At 56.9% G+C, this 19,567-nt stretch overlaps 2 protein-coding genes across 2 annotated transcripts in view; both read right to left on the bottom strand.

The window, feature by feature from the left end:
• Positions 1-2,816: 2,816 nt before the first annotated feature.
• Positions 2,817-14,152, bottom strand: mpdu1b (mannose-P-dolichol utilization defect 1b). Its single transcript, XM_059642648.1, has 7 exons — positions 13,953-14,152; positions 11,045-11,110; positions 7,440-7,572; positions 6,974-7,059; positions 5,710-5,828; positions 5,085-5,195; positions 2,817-3,200 (listed from the first exon to the last, which is right to left on the bottom strand). Exons 1-7 carry the CDS (start codon positions 14,047-14,049, stop codon positions 3,078-3,080), a joined length of 735 nt encoding a protein of 244 aa, XP_059498631.1. The 5' UTR covers positions 14,050-14,152; the 3' UTR covers positions 2,817-3,077.
• A 3,103-nt stretch (positions 14,153-17,255) lies between these two features.
• LOC125448647 (macrosialin-like) overlaps positions 17,256-19,567 on the bottom strand; it is a 31,653-nt gene continuing 29,341 nt past the window's right edge. The window contains exons 5-6 of the mRNA XM_059642553.1: positions 17,885-18,058; positions 17,256-17,573 (exon numbers count right to left, since the gene is read on the bottom strand). Of these exons, the coding sequence (XP_059498536.1) occupies positions 17,434-17,573; positions 17,885-18,058 (314 nt within the window). The 3' untranslated portion in view covers positions 17,256-17,433. The remainder of the gene's footprint in view (positions 17,574-17,884; positions 18,059-19,567) is intronic.

Below are 19,567 nucleotides of genomic sequence, written 5' to 3'. Positions count from 1 at the left end.
GGGGAAAGGGGTTCTGAAATAAATAGGGAGAGAGGGGGGAAGGCGGATGGAAGATGGATAGAGGAGAAGATAGGTGGAGAGGGGACAGACGGGTCAAAGAGGTGGGGATGGAGCCAGTAAAAGTGAGTGTGGATGAGGAGGTAGGGAGGAGATAGGTCAGTCCGGGGAGGACAGGCAGGTCAAGGAGGTGGGATGAGGTTAGTAGGTAGGAAATGGAGGTGCGGCTTGGGGTGGGAGGAAGGGATGGATGAGAGGAAGATCAGGTTAGGGAGGCAGAGACAGGCTGGGCAGGTTTTGGGATGCAGTCGGGGGAGGGGAAGAGCTGGGATGGTTGTGTGGTGCACTGGGGGAAGGGGAGATTTTGAAGCTGGTGAAGTCCACATTGATACCATTGGGCTGCAGGGTTCCCAAGCGGAATATGAGGTGCTGTTCCTGCAACCTTCGGGTGGCATCATTGTGGCACTGCAGGAGGCCCATGATGGACATGTCATCTAAAGAATGGAAGGGGGAGTGGAAATGGTTCGTGACTAAATTGTTTCTCCTTGTGGGAGAGTCCAGGACCAGAGGGGGCATTACCCCAGAATAAGGGGTCACCCCCCTAAAGACAGAGAGGAGGAATTTCTTCCCTGTGCGGGGAGTGAGTCCGAGGGATTCTCTACCACTGAGGGCTCTGGGAGCTGGCGCATTCATTATATTATGACAGCTATGTTTTTAAATCATTCAGGGTTTGCCAGCGGGGGAGGTGTTATGGGGGTAAAAATTGGCAGGAAAGTGGAGTTGAGGATGATCAGATCAGCTGTGATCCCATTGAATGGGGGGCGGAGGGGGGAGCAAACTCAATGGGCTGTCATGAGACGGTTTTTAATTCAGGAAGCATTAGCTAAGCCAGGGTCAGTACGCTCTGGCCGGAGAGAAACAGTTTAAGAGGTGGGCATCGACGATTTTCTTTTCAAAGTGGTGAAGGTGCCACAGCCCTGTCTTTCGGGGAGGGGATCCACTCCGGGAATCCAGTTGTAGTACGGCTGGTCTCCGAGCACCGGCTTTGTCGCCTGCGATTCCTAGTTTTATCAGTGCCTGAGAGCTCCAGGTAATTCATCCCATCAACATCCCCCAGACCCGTCCACGTTTCAGCAAGTATTTATAGGCCCCCCCCACCCCGCTTTGCTGTAGCGGGAGGGTGAGTGTTCTCTTACGAGGGCGGCTCCATTCTGTCTCCACTGGGCTTTAGAAGGAGGGGTGGGGTCTGAGATCCTGCAGCAGACCATTCAGCCCATTAATCCTAGCCCACCACCAATACAATGGCAGAAGGTACACAGGTAGATCTGTGCGTTTCACTTTGAATATCACGTCTCAGAATAACACAACAGGACAGAAGGCGAGCCACAGAGGCAACAGCTGTCAGGAGAGCGAGCGTAACATTTTAGCCTTTTCTTTCAAGAGGACTGGGTCCCGCAGCAGTGACATCTTCCCTCAACACGAGAGAACTTAGAGAGTCCACACTGGGAGGCAGTTACAGACTGGAATCTAATCGAGGGGGTTCGGGGGGGGTTTATATACAGAATAAGAGATACCCCCCGCCGGGGAGGGAGTTACAGACTGGAATCTGATCGAGGGGGTTTGGGGGGGTTTATATACAGAATAACAGATACCCCCCGGGGAGGGAGTTACTGACTGGAATCTGATCGAGGGGGTTCGGGGGGTTTATATACAGAATAAGAGATACCCCCCCCCGGGAGGGAGTTACAGACTGGAATCTAATCGAGGGGGTTCGGGGGGGGTTTATATACAGAATAAGAGATACCCCCCGCCGGGGAGGGAGTTACAGACTGGAATCTGATCGAGGGGGTTCGGTATTGTTTATATACAGAATAACACATACCCCGGGAGGGAGTTACAGACTGGAATCTGATCGAGGGGGTTCGGGGGGGTTTATATACAGAATAACAGATACCCCCCGGGGAGGGAGTTACAGACTGGAATCTGATCGAGGGGGTTCGGGGGGGTTTATATACAGAATAACAGATACCCCCTGGGGAGGGAGTTACAGACTGGAATCTGATCGAGGGGGTTCAGGGGGGTTTATATACAGAATAACAGATACCCCCCGGGAGGGAGTTAAAGACTGGAATCTAATCAAGGGGGTTCGGGGGGGGGTTTATATACAGAATAACAGATACCCCCCGGGAGGGAGTTACAGACTGGAATCTAATCGAGGGGGTTCGGGGGGGGGGGGGGTTTATATACAGAATAACAGATACCCCCCTGGGGAGGGAGTTACAGACTGGGATCTGATCGAGGGGTCTGTAGGAGTGTGGAACAGGGAACATAGAAACCAGGAGGATGTTACAGCCTGGGATATAATACTAAAAGCCAAATGAATAAATCTGGAATTGACGGGGGCCATGAAACCAGCTGTAACCGCTGCATAAGCCAGTCTGCTCACTCGAATGCCCTTTAGGGAAACAGATCTGCCTCCCTAACCGTCTGAGCATGGGGTTAGACACAGGCCAGCTCCTGCCAGGCACTGTGTCAGTGGCTCGATGCCTGCTTTCTTGGGGAGGACAGCTAAGGGCAGAGCGAGCCAGGCCCACCCCAGGCCGACTGGTGGACTGCACACCCCCTGGCTGTGCGGGCGGCAGGCAGACCCCCGGATGCCGCGGCGCGCGGTTCGCAGGACTGCACAGCAAGATCCACGCGGCGGGAAGGTTGCAGCTGTCAGGATCAGCAGGACCGGGGGGGGGGGGGGGGGGGGGGGGGGGGTGGTGTGGGGAGGTGCTGGGAACAGGAGCAAGCCATTACCAACAGAAGCTGTCGTCATAAATCAGATTTAATCATCAGTACGCCTTTTTTTTTGTTGGGGGGGGGGGCGCTGCTCCAGCTGCAAAATCACCGTTCCTGCCAAATCCACATACAACAGCAGGAAACCGTGCGGAATCAGAAGTGATGGCACGGCCATTCTCACGCTGCGCTGGGCCGGGATTGGGGGGGGGTGCTGGGGGGAGCCATTCGTCCTGTGGTCCCAAATAGCATTCTATCCAACTGGCCGTGGGCGTTCGTAGACCGGGCCGGGGCGGGGGTTAATCCGTTTTCTGGGTTTTCTCAGTGGACACCCTCCAGTAATACAGCAGCTGGGCAGCAATGATCCCATTAAAAGAGGAAGCCACGAGGTAGGTGAGGATCATCAGCTGGTCACCCGTCTCCTGGTGAAGGGAAAGGAAATGCGAGTCACGTTGCAGCTTTAAACAAGCATGCAGTTTGGTTCATTGTTGTCAATGTACCCGAGTTCAGTGACAAGTTGTGTTTTGCGCGCAGCACAGGCAGATCATACTGTACAAGGTGCAATAGAATGGAGCAGCCACGGTGGCTCAGGGGTTAGCACGGCTACCTCACAGCGCCAGGGACCCCAGTTCGATCCCACCCTCGGGTGACTGTCTGTGTGGGGTTTGCACATTCTCCCTGTGTCTGTGTGGGTTTCCTCCGGGTGCTCCGGTTTCCAACCACAGTCCAGGGATGCGCGGGTTAGGGTGGGGTGGATTGGCCGTGCTCAATTGTCCCCTAGTGCCCAGGGATGTGTGGGTTAGGGTGGACTGGCCGTGCTAAATTGTCCCGTAGTACCCAGGGGTGTGCGGGTTAGGGTGGGTAGGCCGTGCTAAATTGTCCTGTAGTGCCCAGGGATGTGCGGGTTAGGGTGGATTGGCCGTGCTAAATTGTCCCATAGTGCCCAGAGATGTGTGGGTCAGGGTGGATTGGCCGTGCTAAATTGTCTCATAGCGCCCAGGGATGTGCGGGTTAGGGTGGGTTGTACGTGCTAAATTGTCCCGTAGTGCCCAGGGATGTGCGGGTTAGGGTGGATTGGCCGTGCTAAATTGTCTCATAGCGCCCAGGGATGTGCGGGTTAGGGTGGGTTGTACGTGCTAAATTGTCCCGTAGTGCCCAGGGATGTGCGGGTTAGGGTGGATTGGCCGTGCTAAATTGTCCCGTAGTGCCCAGGGATGTGCGGGTTAGGATGGATTGGACGTGTTAAATTGTCCCGTAGTGCCCAGGGATGTGCGGGTTAGGGTGGATTGGCCGTGCTAAATTGTCCCATAGTGTCCAGGGATGTGCGGGTTAGGGTGGATTGGACGTGTTAAATTGTCCCGAAGTGCCCAGGGATGTGCGGGTTAGGGTGGGTTGGCCGTGGTAAATTGTCCCGTAGTGCCCAGGGATGTGCGGGTTAGGGTGGGTTGACCGTGCTAAATTGTCCCATAGTGCCCAGGGATGTGCGGGTTAGGGTGGGTTGGCCGTGCTAAATTGTCCCGTAGTGCCCAGGGATGTGCAGGTTAGGGTGGATTGGACCTGTTAAATTGTCCCGTAGTGCCCAGGGATGTGCGGGTTAGGGTGCATTGGCCGTGATAAATTGTCCCGTAGTGCCCAGGGATGTGCGGGTTAGGGTGGATTGGCCGTGCTAAATTGTCCCGTAGTGCCCAGGGATGTGCGGGTTAGGGTGGATTGGCCGTGTTAAATTGTCCCATAGTGACCAGGGATGTGCGGGTTAGGGTGGGTTGGCCGTGCTAAATTGTCCCATAGTGTCCAGGGATGTGAGGGTTAGGGTGGATTGGCCGTGTTAAATTGTCCCGTAGTGCCCAGGGATGTGCGGGTTAGGGTGGATTGGACATGGGGGATGCAGGGTTACAGGAACAGGGTTAGCGATTGGGTCTGAGTGGGTCCTCTTTGGGGGGCGGTGTTGACCTGTACAGGCGAATTGCCTGATTTCCACACTGTCGGGATTCTAGGACACACGCAGTGAAGTGTACAGGTTTTTTTCCACTGCACAGTTATGTGCTCTGCCATGAACAAGAGACTGACCCTGGGTGGGTCGTGGGCAGGAGAGCTCGGAGGGAGGTGACACGTTGGCAGGAGACGAAACTGCCCTTTCAGCTCTGCTCCGGTCCCTCTATTGCAGTGGGGTGGGGTGGTGTCCACCCTAACAGAGCGTACCCCGCTCGGATGGACCTGCAAATTTCGAAGATCACTAGCCCGGGGAGAGACAGCACGGGGTACAGAGACGTTGATGAGCAGCAGCGATGAATCAGCAACAAACTGACCTGCACAGACGTGAAGATTCTTGCCAAGGAGCCCCCAAACAGGAGGAAGACTGTGATGGCGGACAGCTGGCCGGTGTGGCCATTCCTGTAGTTGGTCAGAATCTGCAAGAGCTGTAACAGGAGAAACAGGGACATGACGGGAACCCTGATTCTGAACATCCGCAATATGCATCCGTCCGCTGCCGGAGGGTCAGTGCTGTGCTGTTGGACGGTCAGTGCCAGGGGAGCACCGTGCCGTCAGAGGGTCAGCGGTGCGCTGTTGGAGGGTCAGTGCTGGGCCGGAGGGTCAGCACCACACCATCGGAGGGTCAGCGCCGGGGGGAGCGCTGTGCCGTCGGAGAGTCAGCACCGGGGGAGCGCTGCACCATCGGAGGGTGAGCTTCGGGGGAGTACCGCGCCGGAGGGTCAGCGCCAGGGGAGCACCGCGCCGTCAGAGGGTCAGCGCAGATGGTCTGTGGGTTGATTGCTGCGGTGCCTATATTGGGATCTTGCTGTGCCAGGTTTCTAAAATGCACAGCTGTGATCAAACCCGTAGTGGTTGCAAACAGGTTTGAGGAGGTCCCTGGGGAGAGCTGCAGGCGCTACATCAATGAAGGCAACGTGAGGAAACGGGTTTGTTCCTTACCCGGCTGACCATGATCGCCGGCAGGTTGAGGGCCTGGAGGAGACTCACTACCCTCAGCGGGGTGACAGGGGCCAGCAGGAGGCTCACGAGGGCAAAGTAAACCAGAAAACAGCAGACCCCTGAGGGACAGAACAAGGGAAAGGGGGATTAGAGTAGTTTCAAAAGAGGGAGAGAGGGAGTGCGGGGGTGGGGAGGGGAAATTCGGGAGGGGACATACCCAGAGGGGGAGGGGGGATCACGGTGAGGGGACACACCCGGGGGGGAGGCGGGGGAAATTAGGGAGGGGACACACCGCCAGGGGGAGGGGGGGATCACGGTGAGGGGACATACCCAGAGGGGGAGGGGGGATCAGGGAGGGGACACACCCGGGGTGGGGGGGATCACAGTGAGGGGACACAGCCGGGGGGGGGGGGGGGGGATCACGGTGAGGGGGCACACCCGGGGGAGGGGGGGATCAGGGAGGGGACACACCCAGAGGGGGGTGTTGGGGAGACAGCGGAATTAGAGCACATTGAAGCAACTCTCACTGAATGCTCCCCGCTAACCCCTTCACCCCCACCCAAAGCCCCTCCCCAGGTGAAAGGACACCTGCTCTCAGGCTCACTGCAGCATCGTGACCTGGGCCCTGACCATCTCGGGTCTGTCTCACACCATCCCCTGGTCTGGAGTACCGCCCTGCACCCCCCAACTCCCCGACACCCCACCCCACCCACCCTCACACCCGGTGTACCCCCTTGATGCTCTGGGGTCAGACTGTCCAAACCCACACCCCCTCAACCCCCGCCCCCGCAAACTCGCTCCTTCAAGCTTCACAGTTCTTGTGTATACCCAACCCGAGGTGGGGTGAGGGGGGTTTGGGTGAGGCGGTGTGGTGGATGGGGTTGTGGGGCGAGGGTGAAGGGGGTTGGGGGTGAGGGGGGGTGGTGGGGTGAGGGGTGAGTGTGAAGGGGATTGGGGGTGAGGGGTGTTGGGGTGAAGGAGGATGGGGGGGGAGTGAAGATGTGGGAGGTTGGGGGTGAGGGTGAGGGGGGTTGAGGGTGAGGAGGGTTTTGGGGGGGTGAGGGTGAGAGGGGTTTTGGGGTGAGGGTGAGGGTTTTGGGGGTGAGGGTGAGGGGTTTGGGGGTGAGGGTGATGGGGGTCGAGGGTGAGGAGGGTTTTGGGGTGGGGTGAGGGTGAGGAGGGTTTTGGGGTGAGGGTGAAGGGTGAGGAGGGTTTTGGGGTGAGGGTGAAGGGGGGTGTGAGGAGGGCTTGGAGGGGTTTGTACCTGTTTGCGTCTGGCTGCTGTAATGCAGGATCAGAAAGCCGATGGTTAGGGTCTGCAGCATCAGGAACAAGGCCTCCCCCCAGGAGCTGTGGAGAGAGAGATAGAGAGAGAGAGAGAGAGAGAGAGAGAGAGAGGGACTGAGTCTGTGACACTGCGTGGGTGCGTAGGGGCCAGCCGCGGGTTGGGCGGGCGCGGGTCATTCCCTCACCAACATCCCTTCATCCTCACCGTGTGGCGTCTGGGGCTTGGCCGCACCCAAACTGTTCTGCTGCCCTCACCCAGGTCACTGCGTGTCGACCAAGTGCAGCTCAGTCATCGCCCCATCGCCATCACAGCCAACAGGCTTACCCCCTCCGTCCCCAATCAACGGGCAGCCGGAACTCAGAGCGGTCACTGTCAGACAGTCCCGAAGAAATCCCGTTGGGAATGGGGGACCCGCTCCCACGGCTGGGGGAGGGGGACGTACCTGAAAGGAAAATGGTTCCTGATGCCGTAAACCATGGTGCCGGAGATAGCCAGCATTTCCAGGAGGATCGAGTTAAAGCTCAGGCCCTCTGTGCTCTGTGCCCTCACAATCTTCAGTATCTGGGGTAGTTTGACTGGAAAGAGAATGCAGTGAGCTCACTCAGAAACCACAGCCAGGCACCCGTCTCTCACCGACCCCACATTCCCACTCGGATCCTCTCTCCGAGCATTCCCCAACGGCGAGAGGCCAGCATCAGGAGGGGAGAGTGACATCTACTGCAAACTGCATTTATATAGCACCTGTCATTCAGCAAGACCTCCCCAAACACCTCCTGGTGATGTCAGACGCAGAAGGGTGAGACTCAACCAGATACGAGGGAACAATGAGCTACGGCAGGGGGTTGGAATTGAAGGAGGTGACAGAGATAGGGAGGGGGCGTAGGGACTGGAGGGGGTGACAGTGATAGGGAGGGGGTGTAGGGGCTGGAGGTGGTGACAGGGATAGGGAGGGGGTGTAGGGGATAACAGTGATAGGGAGGGGGTGTACGGGATGGAGAGGGTGACAGAGATAGGGAGGGGGTGTAGGGGCTGACAGAGATAGGGAGGGGGTGTAGGGGGCTGGAGGGGGTGACAGTGATAGGGAGGGGGTGTAGGGGCTGGAGGGGGTGACAGGGATAGGGAGGGGGTGTACGGGATGGAGAGGGTGACAGTGATAGGGAGGGGGTGTAGGAGCTGGAGGGGGTGACAGAGATAGGGAGGGGGTGTAGGGGCTGGAGGGGGTGACAGTGATAGGGAGGGGGTGTAGGGGCTGGAGGGGGTGACAGGGATAGGGAGGGGGTGTACGGGATGGAGAGGGTGACAGTGATAGGGAGGGGGTGTAGGAGCTGGAGGGGGTGACAGAGATAGGGAGGGGGTGTAGGGGCTGGAGGGGGTGACAGAGATAGGGAGGGGGTGTAGGGGCTGGAGGGGGTGACAGTGATAGGGAGGGGGTGTAGGGGCTGGAGGGGGTGACAGACATAGGGAGGGGGTGTAGGGGGCTGGAGGGGGTGACAGAGATAGGGAGGGGTGTAGGGTCTGGAGGGGGTGACAGAGATAGGGAGGGGGTGTAGGGGCTGGAGGAGGTGACGGAGATAGGGAGGGCGTGTGGGGACTGGAGGGGTTACAGAGATAGGGAGGGGGTGTAGGGGCTGGAAGGGTGACAGAGATAGGGAGGGGCTGTAGGGACTGGAGGGGGTGACAGGGATAGGGAGGGGGTTTAGGGGCCGGAGGGGGTGACAGGGATAGGGAGGGGGTGTAGGGGCCGGAGGGGGTGACAGGGATAGGGAGGGGGTGTAGGGGCCGGAGGGGTGACAGGGATAGGGAGGGGGTGTAGGGGTTGGAGGGGGTGACAGAGATAGGGAGTGGGTGTAGGGGCCGGAGGGGGTGACAGAGAGAGGGAGGGGGCGTAGGGGGGCTGGAAGTGGATTGTAAATGAGGACAAGGTGCTATATAAATGAAGGTGTTGCTGGACTGGCAGCCACGGCTGCTGAGGACCTGTCGGTGGGTAATGTGGGAACTAGTGATGTGAGGATGCACATTTCAGGCCATCTTTCAATCCCCCTGTTGGTTGTTGGGGGGGGGGGGGCACTTATATAAACGATGTGGTGTGAAAACAGAAAGCACAGTCAGAATGTTGTGGGTGACCCCAGAATTGGAGATGTAGCAGAGAGTGAGGAAGGTTCCCTCAGAGTACAGAGGGACCTTGGTCACTTGGGCTGAAGGGTGCGAGATGGAGCTTAATTTGGATAAACGCAGGGGTATTGCGTTTCGGTGAAACAAACGCGGGCTGGGCTGATGCAGTCAATGGTAGGGCCCTGGGTGCTGTAGAACAGAGAGACCGATGTTACCCGATTCTTTGAAGTTTGCGTCACATCTAGACAGGGCGGTTAGGAAGGCGTTTGGCACACTGGCCTTCATTGCTCAGACCCTTTGTAGGAGTTGGGGGCATCATGTTGAGGTTGTACAGGATGTTGGTGAGGCCTCTTCTGGAGCACGACAGTGTGACCGCACTGGTCTCTCTGTTTTAGGAAACTGGAGGGGGTTTCAGAAGAGATTTACCGGGACGTTGCTGGGAATGGAAGGTTTGCGTTATAAAGAAAAGCTAGGACCTTGTTCCACTGGAGTATAGGAGGCTGAGGGGTGATCTTACAGAGGTTTATAAAACCATGAGGGGCATGGATGGGGTGGATAGGCAGGGTCTTTGCCCCAGGGTGGGGGGAGTCCAAAACTAGAGGGGCACAGGTTTAAGGTGGGAGGGGGAAGATTTAAAAGGGACCTGAGGGGTATCTTTTTCACACAGAGGGTGGTGTGAGCGTAGAATGAGCAATAGAGGTGGCAACAGTTAAAAGAGATTTGGATAAGTACATGAATACGAAACGTTTGGGGGGGGGTACGGGCCGGGAGAAGGCAGGTGGGGCTAATTTAGTTTGGGATTATGGTCGGGCTGAAGGGTCTGTTGCCATGTTCACAGAATCACGGGATCCCTCCAGCGCGGAAGCACGCCATTTGGTCCATCAAGTCCATACTGACCTCTGCCCACGAACCACCCCCCTCAAAGAGTGTCCCACCCAGATCCACCCCCACCCATCCTGTCCCTGTATTTCCCATGCAGAACCCACCCTAACCCGCACATCCCTGGGCACTACGGGACAATTTAGCATGGCCAATCCACCCTAACCCGCACATCCCTGGGCACTACGGGACAATTTCCCACGGCCATCCCACCCTAACCCGCACATCCCTGGGCACTACGGTACAATTTAGCACGGCCAACCCACCTTAACCTGCACATCCCTGGGCACTACGGGACAATTTAGCACAGCCAACCCACCCTAACCCGCACATCCCTGGGCACTACGGGACATTTTAGCACGGCCAATCCACCCTAACCCGCACATCCCTGGGCACTACGGGACAATTTAGCACAGCCAACCCACCTTAACCTGCACATCCCTGGGCACTACGGGACAATTTAGCATGGCCAACCCACCTTAACCTGCACATCCCTGGGCACTACGGGACAATTTAGCATGGCCAACCCACCCTAACCCACACATCCCTGGGCACTATGGGACAATTTAGCACGGCCAACCCACCCTAACCCGCACATCCCTGGGCACTATGGGACAATTTAGCACGGCCAACCCACCTTAACCTGCACATCTTTGGATTGTGGGAGGAACCCGGAGCACCCGGAGGAAACCCACGCAGACACGGGGAGAATGTGCAAACTCCACACAGACACTCGCCCGAGGGTGGGATCGAACCTGGGTCCCCTGGCGCTGTGAGGCAGCGGAGCTAACCGCTGAGCCACCGTGGCTGTCCCAAGGACTGAACTGTGGACCGTCAGATTAAAGCCTGGTACTTTACAGATTGACCTATCCAGACCCTCCAGTGCTCTGGAACAGAGATATGCAGATCGTCTATATTGCATCCAGACACCAACATCCCCAGCATTTTCTCAGGAGCAAGTAGTGACAGGAAAGAGCCAGCGACCACCCCCCCCAGCACCCCATATCCTGGGAATGAACTTATTCGTCGGATCGGATTCATTTTGGAATCACTTACCCATCACTGATCCTGCGATGATGGACAGTCCCAGGACTTTGCTGAGCAGCAGTTTCAGGCAGGGGACTGAAGAGAGACCAAAACCAGAAGGAATGTTAATGCTGCGTCTGCAGTGAATGGTCCTACCGCAAGCCACCGTAGGAGGAGCATTAGAGCCACCCAGAAACTGCATTGCTCAGGCACCTTTCACACAGACACAACAACAAAGGGGGGGGGGGGGGGGGTGCTTCATGTTCGATCAGCTGCTGAAACAAGAGATCCAGGTAGGGCTCAGCTCCCACAGGCGACAAGGGCTTTAAGCAGCATCTTACAGGAGGAGAGGGGTCGCAGTGAGCTTAAGGAGGGGGCTCCCGAGCTCGGGGCCCTGGCAGCTGGGGGCACGGCCCCAGTGCGGGAGCGATGGGAATCGGGGGGATGGTCAAGGGGTCGGAATTGAAGGTGGTTTCAGAGATAGGGAGGGGGTGTAGGGGCTGGAGGGGGTGACAGAGATAGGGAGGGGGTGTAGCGACTGGAGGGGGTGACAGGGATAGGTAGGGGCTGGAGGGGGTTACAGTGATAGGGAGGGGGTGTAGGAGCTGGAGGAGGTGACAGGGATAGGGAGGGGGTGTAGGAGCTGGAGGAGGTGACAGGGATAGGGAGGGGGTGTGGGGGCTGGAGGGGGTGACAGGGATAGGGAGGGGGTGTAGGGGCTGGAGGGGGTGACAGAGATAGGGAGGGGGTGTGGGGGCTGGAGGGGGTGACAGGGATAGGGAGGGGGTATAAGGGCTGGAGGGGGTGACAGAGATAGGGAGGGGTGTACGGGCTGGAGGGGGTGACAGGGATAGGTAGGGGCTGGAGGGGGTTACAGTGATAGGGAGGGGGTGTAGGAGCTGGAGGGGGTGACAGAGATAGGGAGGGGGTGTAGGGGCTGGAGGGGGTGACAGGGATAGGAAGGGGGTATAAGGGCTGGAGGGGGTGACAGAGATAGGGAGGGGTGTACGGGCTGGAGGGGGTGACAGAGATAGGGAGGGGGTGTAGGGGCTGGAGGGGGTGACAGAGATAGGGAGGGGGTGTAGGGGCTGGAGGGCGTGACAGAGATAGGGAGGGGGTGTAGGGGCTGGAGGGCGTGACAGAGATAGGGAGGGGGTGTAGGGGCTGGAAGGGGTGATAGGGAGAGGGTGTAGGGGCTGGAGGGGGTTACAGAGACAGGGAGGGGGTGGGTGCCAGTAAAGGTGTGAAAGGACACTGCCCTCAGGGACAGCTGCCCTCAGGGACACTGCTCTAAGTTTTATTCTACATTTCCTGCCAATAGCTGGGCACACAGGCACCTCCCACAGAAGCTCATAATCATCTTCGTACACAGTGTCCCTGGGGAACACAGTCTGAACCTGACAGCTCTCTTTTCATGGATTACCGTTTCAATGTAGGTCAATAGCCCTGTCTTGAGTGGAAATCCTTCTGCAGTGCTTGAAGAGATAACTCGTCACAATTCGGAATGGGAATTAAAGCCTGGATCAGCCAATGATGCCTACATCCCACAAATGAATTTAAAAGAAAAGTCCCCAGTGGCATCTCCATGTTGGCTGAGGGAACGCTTACTGGACTGTTCACCCAGAGACCCCATTCTGGGGGACGCGGGGTTTGAATCCCACCATGGCAGGTGGTGGAATTCGAATTTAATAAAAATATCTGGAATTAAGAATCTAACGATGGCCATGAATCCATTGTCGATTGTGGGGAAAACCCACCTGGTTCACTGATGTCCTTTAGGGAAGGAAATGGCCATCCTTACCTGGTCTGGCCTACACGTGACTCCAGACCCACAGCAATGTGGCTGACTCTGAGCTGCTCTCTGTGCAGTTAGGGATGGACAATAAACAGCGATCGAGCCAGTGGCGCTCTCGTCCTGTTAATGAATGTTAGAAAAGGAACTTCCTTATCAATAAAATATGCAGCACAGCAAGATGCTGCTCAGCTGAAGTGGTGAGTCTCACAGTGCCATGAGTTGTGTAATGTTTGCATCTTTCAGCTGAGAGGGGAAGTATTCTGGGTGCCGGGCAGAGAGATTGGGGAAGTGCAGGCAGGTGGATGAACAACAGCTCTCCTCTCAAGAGAGTAAGACGGAGCAGCAGAAGTGGCCATTCGGCCCATCTGTCCTGCTCCACCAGTCTGATAATCCTCAACTCCACTTTGCTGCCCTGTTATCCGCACAAACTGTGATACCCTTACTGAAAAGATGGCCAGCTCTGCCTTCAATATCCCCAGGGCACCAGCCTCCACTTTCAAAATCCACACGCCTCTGGGAGGTGATGGTGGCTGAGCGGTGATCACTGCTGTCTCAAAGCGCCAGGGACCCCAGGTTCGATCCCACCCTCAGGTGACTGTCTGTGTGGAGTTTGCACATTCTCCCCGTGTCTGTGTGGGTTTCCTCCGGGTGCTCCGGTCTCCTCCCACAGTCCAGAGATGTGTGGGTTAGGGTGGGTTGGCCAATGGGAAATGTAGGGTTACAGAGGCCGGTGAATGGGAGGTTATTTGGAGGGTTAGTCCAAACTGGACGGGCCGAACGGCCTGTTCGGACACTGTAGGGATTTTCGGACTCCACGAGTAATTCCTCCACATCTCTGGCCTCCTTCCACAACCTTCCACAAGGTGATCAACAGACTGTATCAGGGCAACTGAGGAAAAGTGAACTGCTCACCCAAACACTGATGTAGTTTCGGTCCGCAGACCGTATTTCAGCACAGGGACATGACAGCTTTAAGAGGGTGGGGGCTTGGTTCTGACAGACATGACTCCGAGCCAATGGGACGGCGGCGCCAATTGAGAACACGTACGGGCCGACCAATCGGAGCGGGCCACGGGTGGGTGGTCAGGTCCGATCGTCCTGGGGTCGGAAATGGGGAGAGCTGCCCCTCCCCCGTTCGCTCACCGTCCAACAGGTTAAACTCCAGGAAAAATTCCTCGTAGCATTTCTCCGTCAGAAAGAAATTGAGCGCCAGAGACCTCAGCATCGCGGTAGCCGCCATTCCAGCAACCCGACACCCGGATATCGGCAGCTTCCGCTCCACCGCCGGCGGAAGTGTCCGTGCAGCGCGCCTGTCCCCGCACTCCCCGGAGCAAGGTTCCGGGTTCTGGCCACGCCCACCCCTCCCTATCTCTGTCACCCCCCTCCAGCCCCTACACCCCCTCCCTATCTCTGTCACCCCCTCCAGCCCCTACACCCCCTCCCTATCTCTGTCACCCCCTCCAGCCCCTACACCCCCTCCCTATCTCTGTCACCCCCTCCAGCCCTTACACCTCCTCCCTATCTCTGTCACCCCCTCCAGCCCCTACACCCCCTCCCTATCTCTGTCACCCCCTCCAGCCCCTACACCTCCTCCCTATCTCTGTCACCCCCTCCAGCCCCTACACCCCCTCCCTATCTCTGTCACCCCCTCCAGCCCTTACACCCCCTCCCTATCTCTGTCACCCCCTCCAGCCCTTACACCCCCTCCCTATCTCTGTCACCCCCTCCAGCCCCTACACCCCCTCCCTATCTCTGTCACCCCCTCCAGCCCCTACACCCCCTCCCTATCTCTGTCACCCCCTCCCTATCTCTGTCACCCCCTCCAGCCCTTACACCCCCTCCCTATCTCTGTCACCCCCTCCAGCCCCTACACCTCCTCCCTATCTCTGTCACCCCCTCCAGCCCCTACACCCCCTCCCTATCTCTGTCACCCCCTCCAGCCCCTACACCTCCTCCCTATCTCTGTCACCCCTCCAGCCCCTCACCCCCCTCCCTATCTCTGTAACCCCCTCCAGCCTCTACACCCCCTCCTTATCTCTGTCATCCCCTCCATCCCCTCCCTATCTCTGTCACCCCTCCATCCCCTCCCTATCTCTGTCACCCCTCCAGTCCCTCACCCTCCTCCCTATCTCTGTCACCCCCTCCAGCCCCTACACCCCCTCCCTATCTCTGTCTCCCCCTCCAGCCCCTACACCCCCTCCCTATCTCTGTCACCCCTCCAGTCCCTCACCCTCCTCCCTATCTCTGTCACCCCCTCCGGCCCCTACACCCCCTCCCTATCTCTATCACCCCCTCCGGCCCCTACACCCCCTCCCTATCTCTGTCTCCCCCTCCAGCCCCTACACCCCCTCCCTATCTCTACCCCACACTGCCTTCTGTAACGTGGCTGTGTTTGACCCCCCCACCGTGTCATCACTTGATTTGCCTTCTTTCCGGTGTCACTCATTTCGAAAGTGAACTGGTTTTGTGTTGGAAACACAGCTTGAGCTGCTGAGTTTTTAATCTCAGGCACCAGCGTTTGTGTTATTTTTGTCTTTCGGTTCAGCCTGAGTTTGGGTTCCTGTCACACCGTCTGATGCATGTCGCTGTGAGAAAGGTCTCTGCAGTTTTTGACTTCCAGAAAGTTGGTGTGCATCCTTGTGATTGTGGCTTTGAGCTAACCGTCGGCCCATGTTCCCTGCTCTCTCCCCACTCAGCCTCCAGCACCAGGCAGCAGAAGGTCATTCCCGCTCCACATGCCAATAACTTCCCAACTACTCCACACTCTAACACCATTCAGAAGGGAGGGTCAGTGCTGACGGAGCGGGCAGGTTTACTGACCCTGTCCTCCCTCCCAGGTGAATGTGCCAACTCCTTCGGTGACTATTTTGAAGATATCGTGGGGTGGTCCTCCTGCTTTTGTTTCTCGCTCATTCTGTCACTGGAAGGTAGATTGAACAAATGTTTGTGGTCGCTTGCTGTGTACAACGGGCCACTGTGTGCTCTTGTGCTCCTGAGATGCTGCTGGGCCTGCTGTGCTCATCCAGCTCCACATTTTATTATCTTGGTTGCTCCAGCATCTGCAGTTCCCATTAACACTGTGTCACAGCTGGGATTTCATGTGAAGGAAAGTACTTTCAGTTTGCTTTGATCGCATTAGTAAATGCTGGAGCGGAGTAAGTCTGCCTAGAAAGATGATTTGATGTTATCTGTTTGGGTGAGATTATCACCATCCTGCTATTATTGTGGTCTTGTGGCGGGGAGAGGTTATAATCTCGGTGTGATCTCTCACCAGAGTCTAAGCTGTTACTCATGCAGGCACGATGCTGCATCCACTCTGCTGTCCCGGGATCTCTGTCATCCCACAGTATTTTCCTTGCCATTCCCACAGTGACGGGAGATGGGGGTTCTGTGTCTATGACAGGGTGGGAGCTGGGAATACCGAAGTGAATGTTGCATTCGTTGTGTCGATGGGAAATGGCTGTGAACTGTGTTCGTGCAGACTATCCTAACTGTAGGCCCCTGCAGCACGAGCCTGGGGAAAGGCCTCAGCATCAGTTTCTCTGATGCCCCTCTGATGAAATCACACACAGTCTTGTAGAGTGAGTGAGACAGAAAGGAGGAACTGAAAGCCCAGTGTTTAACATGGTGTATTTTTATTACAACTATATATTCAACATCGTTAAAATGAATCTGAATTGAATAATTTTGAATCAAGAAGGTCCCTGACAGCATTGTATCAGGGATAATGGGAACTGCCGATGCTGGAGAATCCAAGATAATGAAATGTGAGGCTGGATGAACACAGCAGGCCCAGCAGCATCCCAGGAGCTGCTGGGCCTGCTGTGTTCATCCAGCCTCACATTTCATTACCCTGACAGCATTGGCCAGGTTTGAAGGCAAATGTGACTTGAAGACTAAATCTGGGGAGCTCAACAGAACAGGAAGAGGCCTTTCTGCCCATCATTCCAGTGCAAACCCTCCTGAGCTCTTTTCCCCGCTTACCCTGTAAGTCTTTCTATTCTGGTTTTTCCCATTCCCTTTTGGAAGTTACCTGGCGATATGAGCTCCCTCCCTCCTGACTCAGAGTCTCTGTCTCTTTTTCCCCCCCCCCCACCACCAAACCGCCCCCAGACAATATATCACAAACACGCACGCTCTCTCTCACTCTCAGACACACACTTTCAGGAAAAATGTACAGGAAAAAAGTCCCTTATCAAAAAAAACACAAGCAGTGAACACTGTTCCCTCCACGCTGGGAATATGGATGTGTTGGGGGATCAAGTTTCAAGCAAATTTTCAAAATCCCAGTCCCCACGCCCAACATATTCCCCTCCCCTACCCACCCCACACCCCCAATCATCCCTGTGACTCTGAGCATCCCCAGCTCCATTTCTCCCTCTCCCGATAACAACCCCTCCCCCAATAACCTCCCCCTCCCCCCCCCACCCAAAAAACCCTCCTTAGAGAAACCTCCACCCTGCCCTAACTCCACCATCTGCCCACACCCCCCACGCTAACCCCTAGCCTGGCACTTAGCCCTGACATCACACCCAGTACCCTGCCCCTAACCCCGACCCTAAAGTCTGACCCCAAACCCTCGACCCCACTGCGCTGCCCCGTGGCCGGGTGAGAGCGAGTGTGGTCAGATACTCTGATAGCCGGCTGGGTGCCGCTTCCTGCCGATGAGGTAGGCCACTAGCATCACCAGGATCAGGACAACCAGCAGCACCACGATGACAATGACCACATCAGACACCCTCCTGTCCTGGGGGCACCGCTCCACTGTGGGGGGGGGGGGGGGGGGGGGGGGGGGGGCGAAAGAGAGATTAGACACCAGCTCCAGGACATAGACCCTCACTCCCCACACACTCACACTGTGCCCCTCCCCAACACCCCCACCTTCATCCCGCCCTCCACACTCCCCCTGCTGCCGCCGCCCTCCCTCCAAATCCCCCGCCTTCGCCCCCCCTCCCACCCAGAACTGCCTTCGCCCCCCCCCCCACACTGCCTGCAGCCCCCCCCACCGCCCGCACCCCTCGCCCCCCCCCGCCGCCCGCACCCCTCGCCCCCCCGCCGCCCTCGGCCTTGCTTACCTGGGCCGAACCTGGGGGTGCTGGGGATCTCGAACACTTGAACCTGTTGGTTGATCAGATGCACCCAGAAGGAGCTGCTGCCTTTCACTAACAGACTGGAGCAGAGGAACGAGTGTCCCAGGTGGGTCTGCAGCACCGTCAGGCTGTTGTTCCACACGAGGTACCGGCCGGGCCCTGTCCACGCCACAGGCACAGGGGGTTACACACTCGCTGTCATGGGATCACACTGTGCACCATCTCACCCACACACACACCACACACACACACACACACACACTCACCACACACACACACACACACTCACCACACACACACACACCCCCACCACACACACACACACACACACACCACACACACACACACACACACACACACACACACCACACACTCACCACACACACACACACACACACACACTCACCACACACACACACACCCACCACACACTCACCACACACACACACACTCACCACACACACACACACACACTCACCACACACACACACACACTCACCACACACACACACACACTCTCTCTCACACACACACACACCCCCACCACACACACAAACACCACACACACAAACACCACACACACAAACACCACACACACACACACACACACACTCACCACACACACCCACCACACACACACACACCACACCACACACACACCCCCACCACACACACAAACACCACACACACACACAAACACCACACACACACACTCACCACACACACACACTCACCACACACACACACACACACACTCACCACACACACACACTCACCACACACACACACTCACCACACACACACACACTCACACACACACACCACACACACACACTCACCACACACACACACTCACCACACACACACCACACACACACACACTCACCACACACACACACACTACACACACACACACACTCACCACACACACACCACACACACACACTCACCACACACACACTCACCACACACACACCACACACACACACCACACACACACACTCACCACACACACACTCACCACACACACACCACACACACACACCACCACACACACACTCACCACACACACACCCTCACCACACACCCACACCACACACCACACCACACACACACACACACACCCTCACCACACACACACCACACACACACACACTCACCACACACACACACTCACCACACACACACACACACACACACACAAACACCACACACACACACACACACACACTCACCACACACACACACACACTCACCACACACACACACACACACACACACACACACACACACACACACTCACCACACACACACACACCACACACACACACACACACACACACACACTCACCACACACACACTCACCACACACACACACACACACACTCACCACACACACACACACACACTCACCACACACACACACACCACACACACACTCACCACACACACACCACACACACACACACTCACCACACACACACCACACACACACACACTCACCACACACACACACTCACCACACACACACACACACACACACACACACACACTCACCACACACACACTCACCACACACACACTCACCACACACACACACACACACACACACACACACACACACACTCACCACACACACACACACACTCACCACACACACACACACA

Source organism: Stegostoma tigrinum, chromosome 45 (genome assembly GCF_030684315.1).
Source record: "Stegostoma tigrinum isolate sSteTig4 chromosome 45, sSteTig4.hap1, whole genome shotgun sequence".
Lineage (NCBI taxonomy): Eukaryota > Metazoa > Chordata > Chondrichthyes > Orectolobiformes > Stegostomatidae > Stegostoma > Stegostoma tigrinum.
This window is presented reverse-complemented; position numbering and strand designations above follow the sequence as displayed.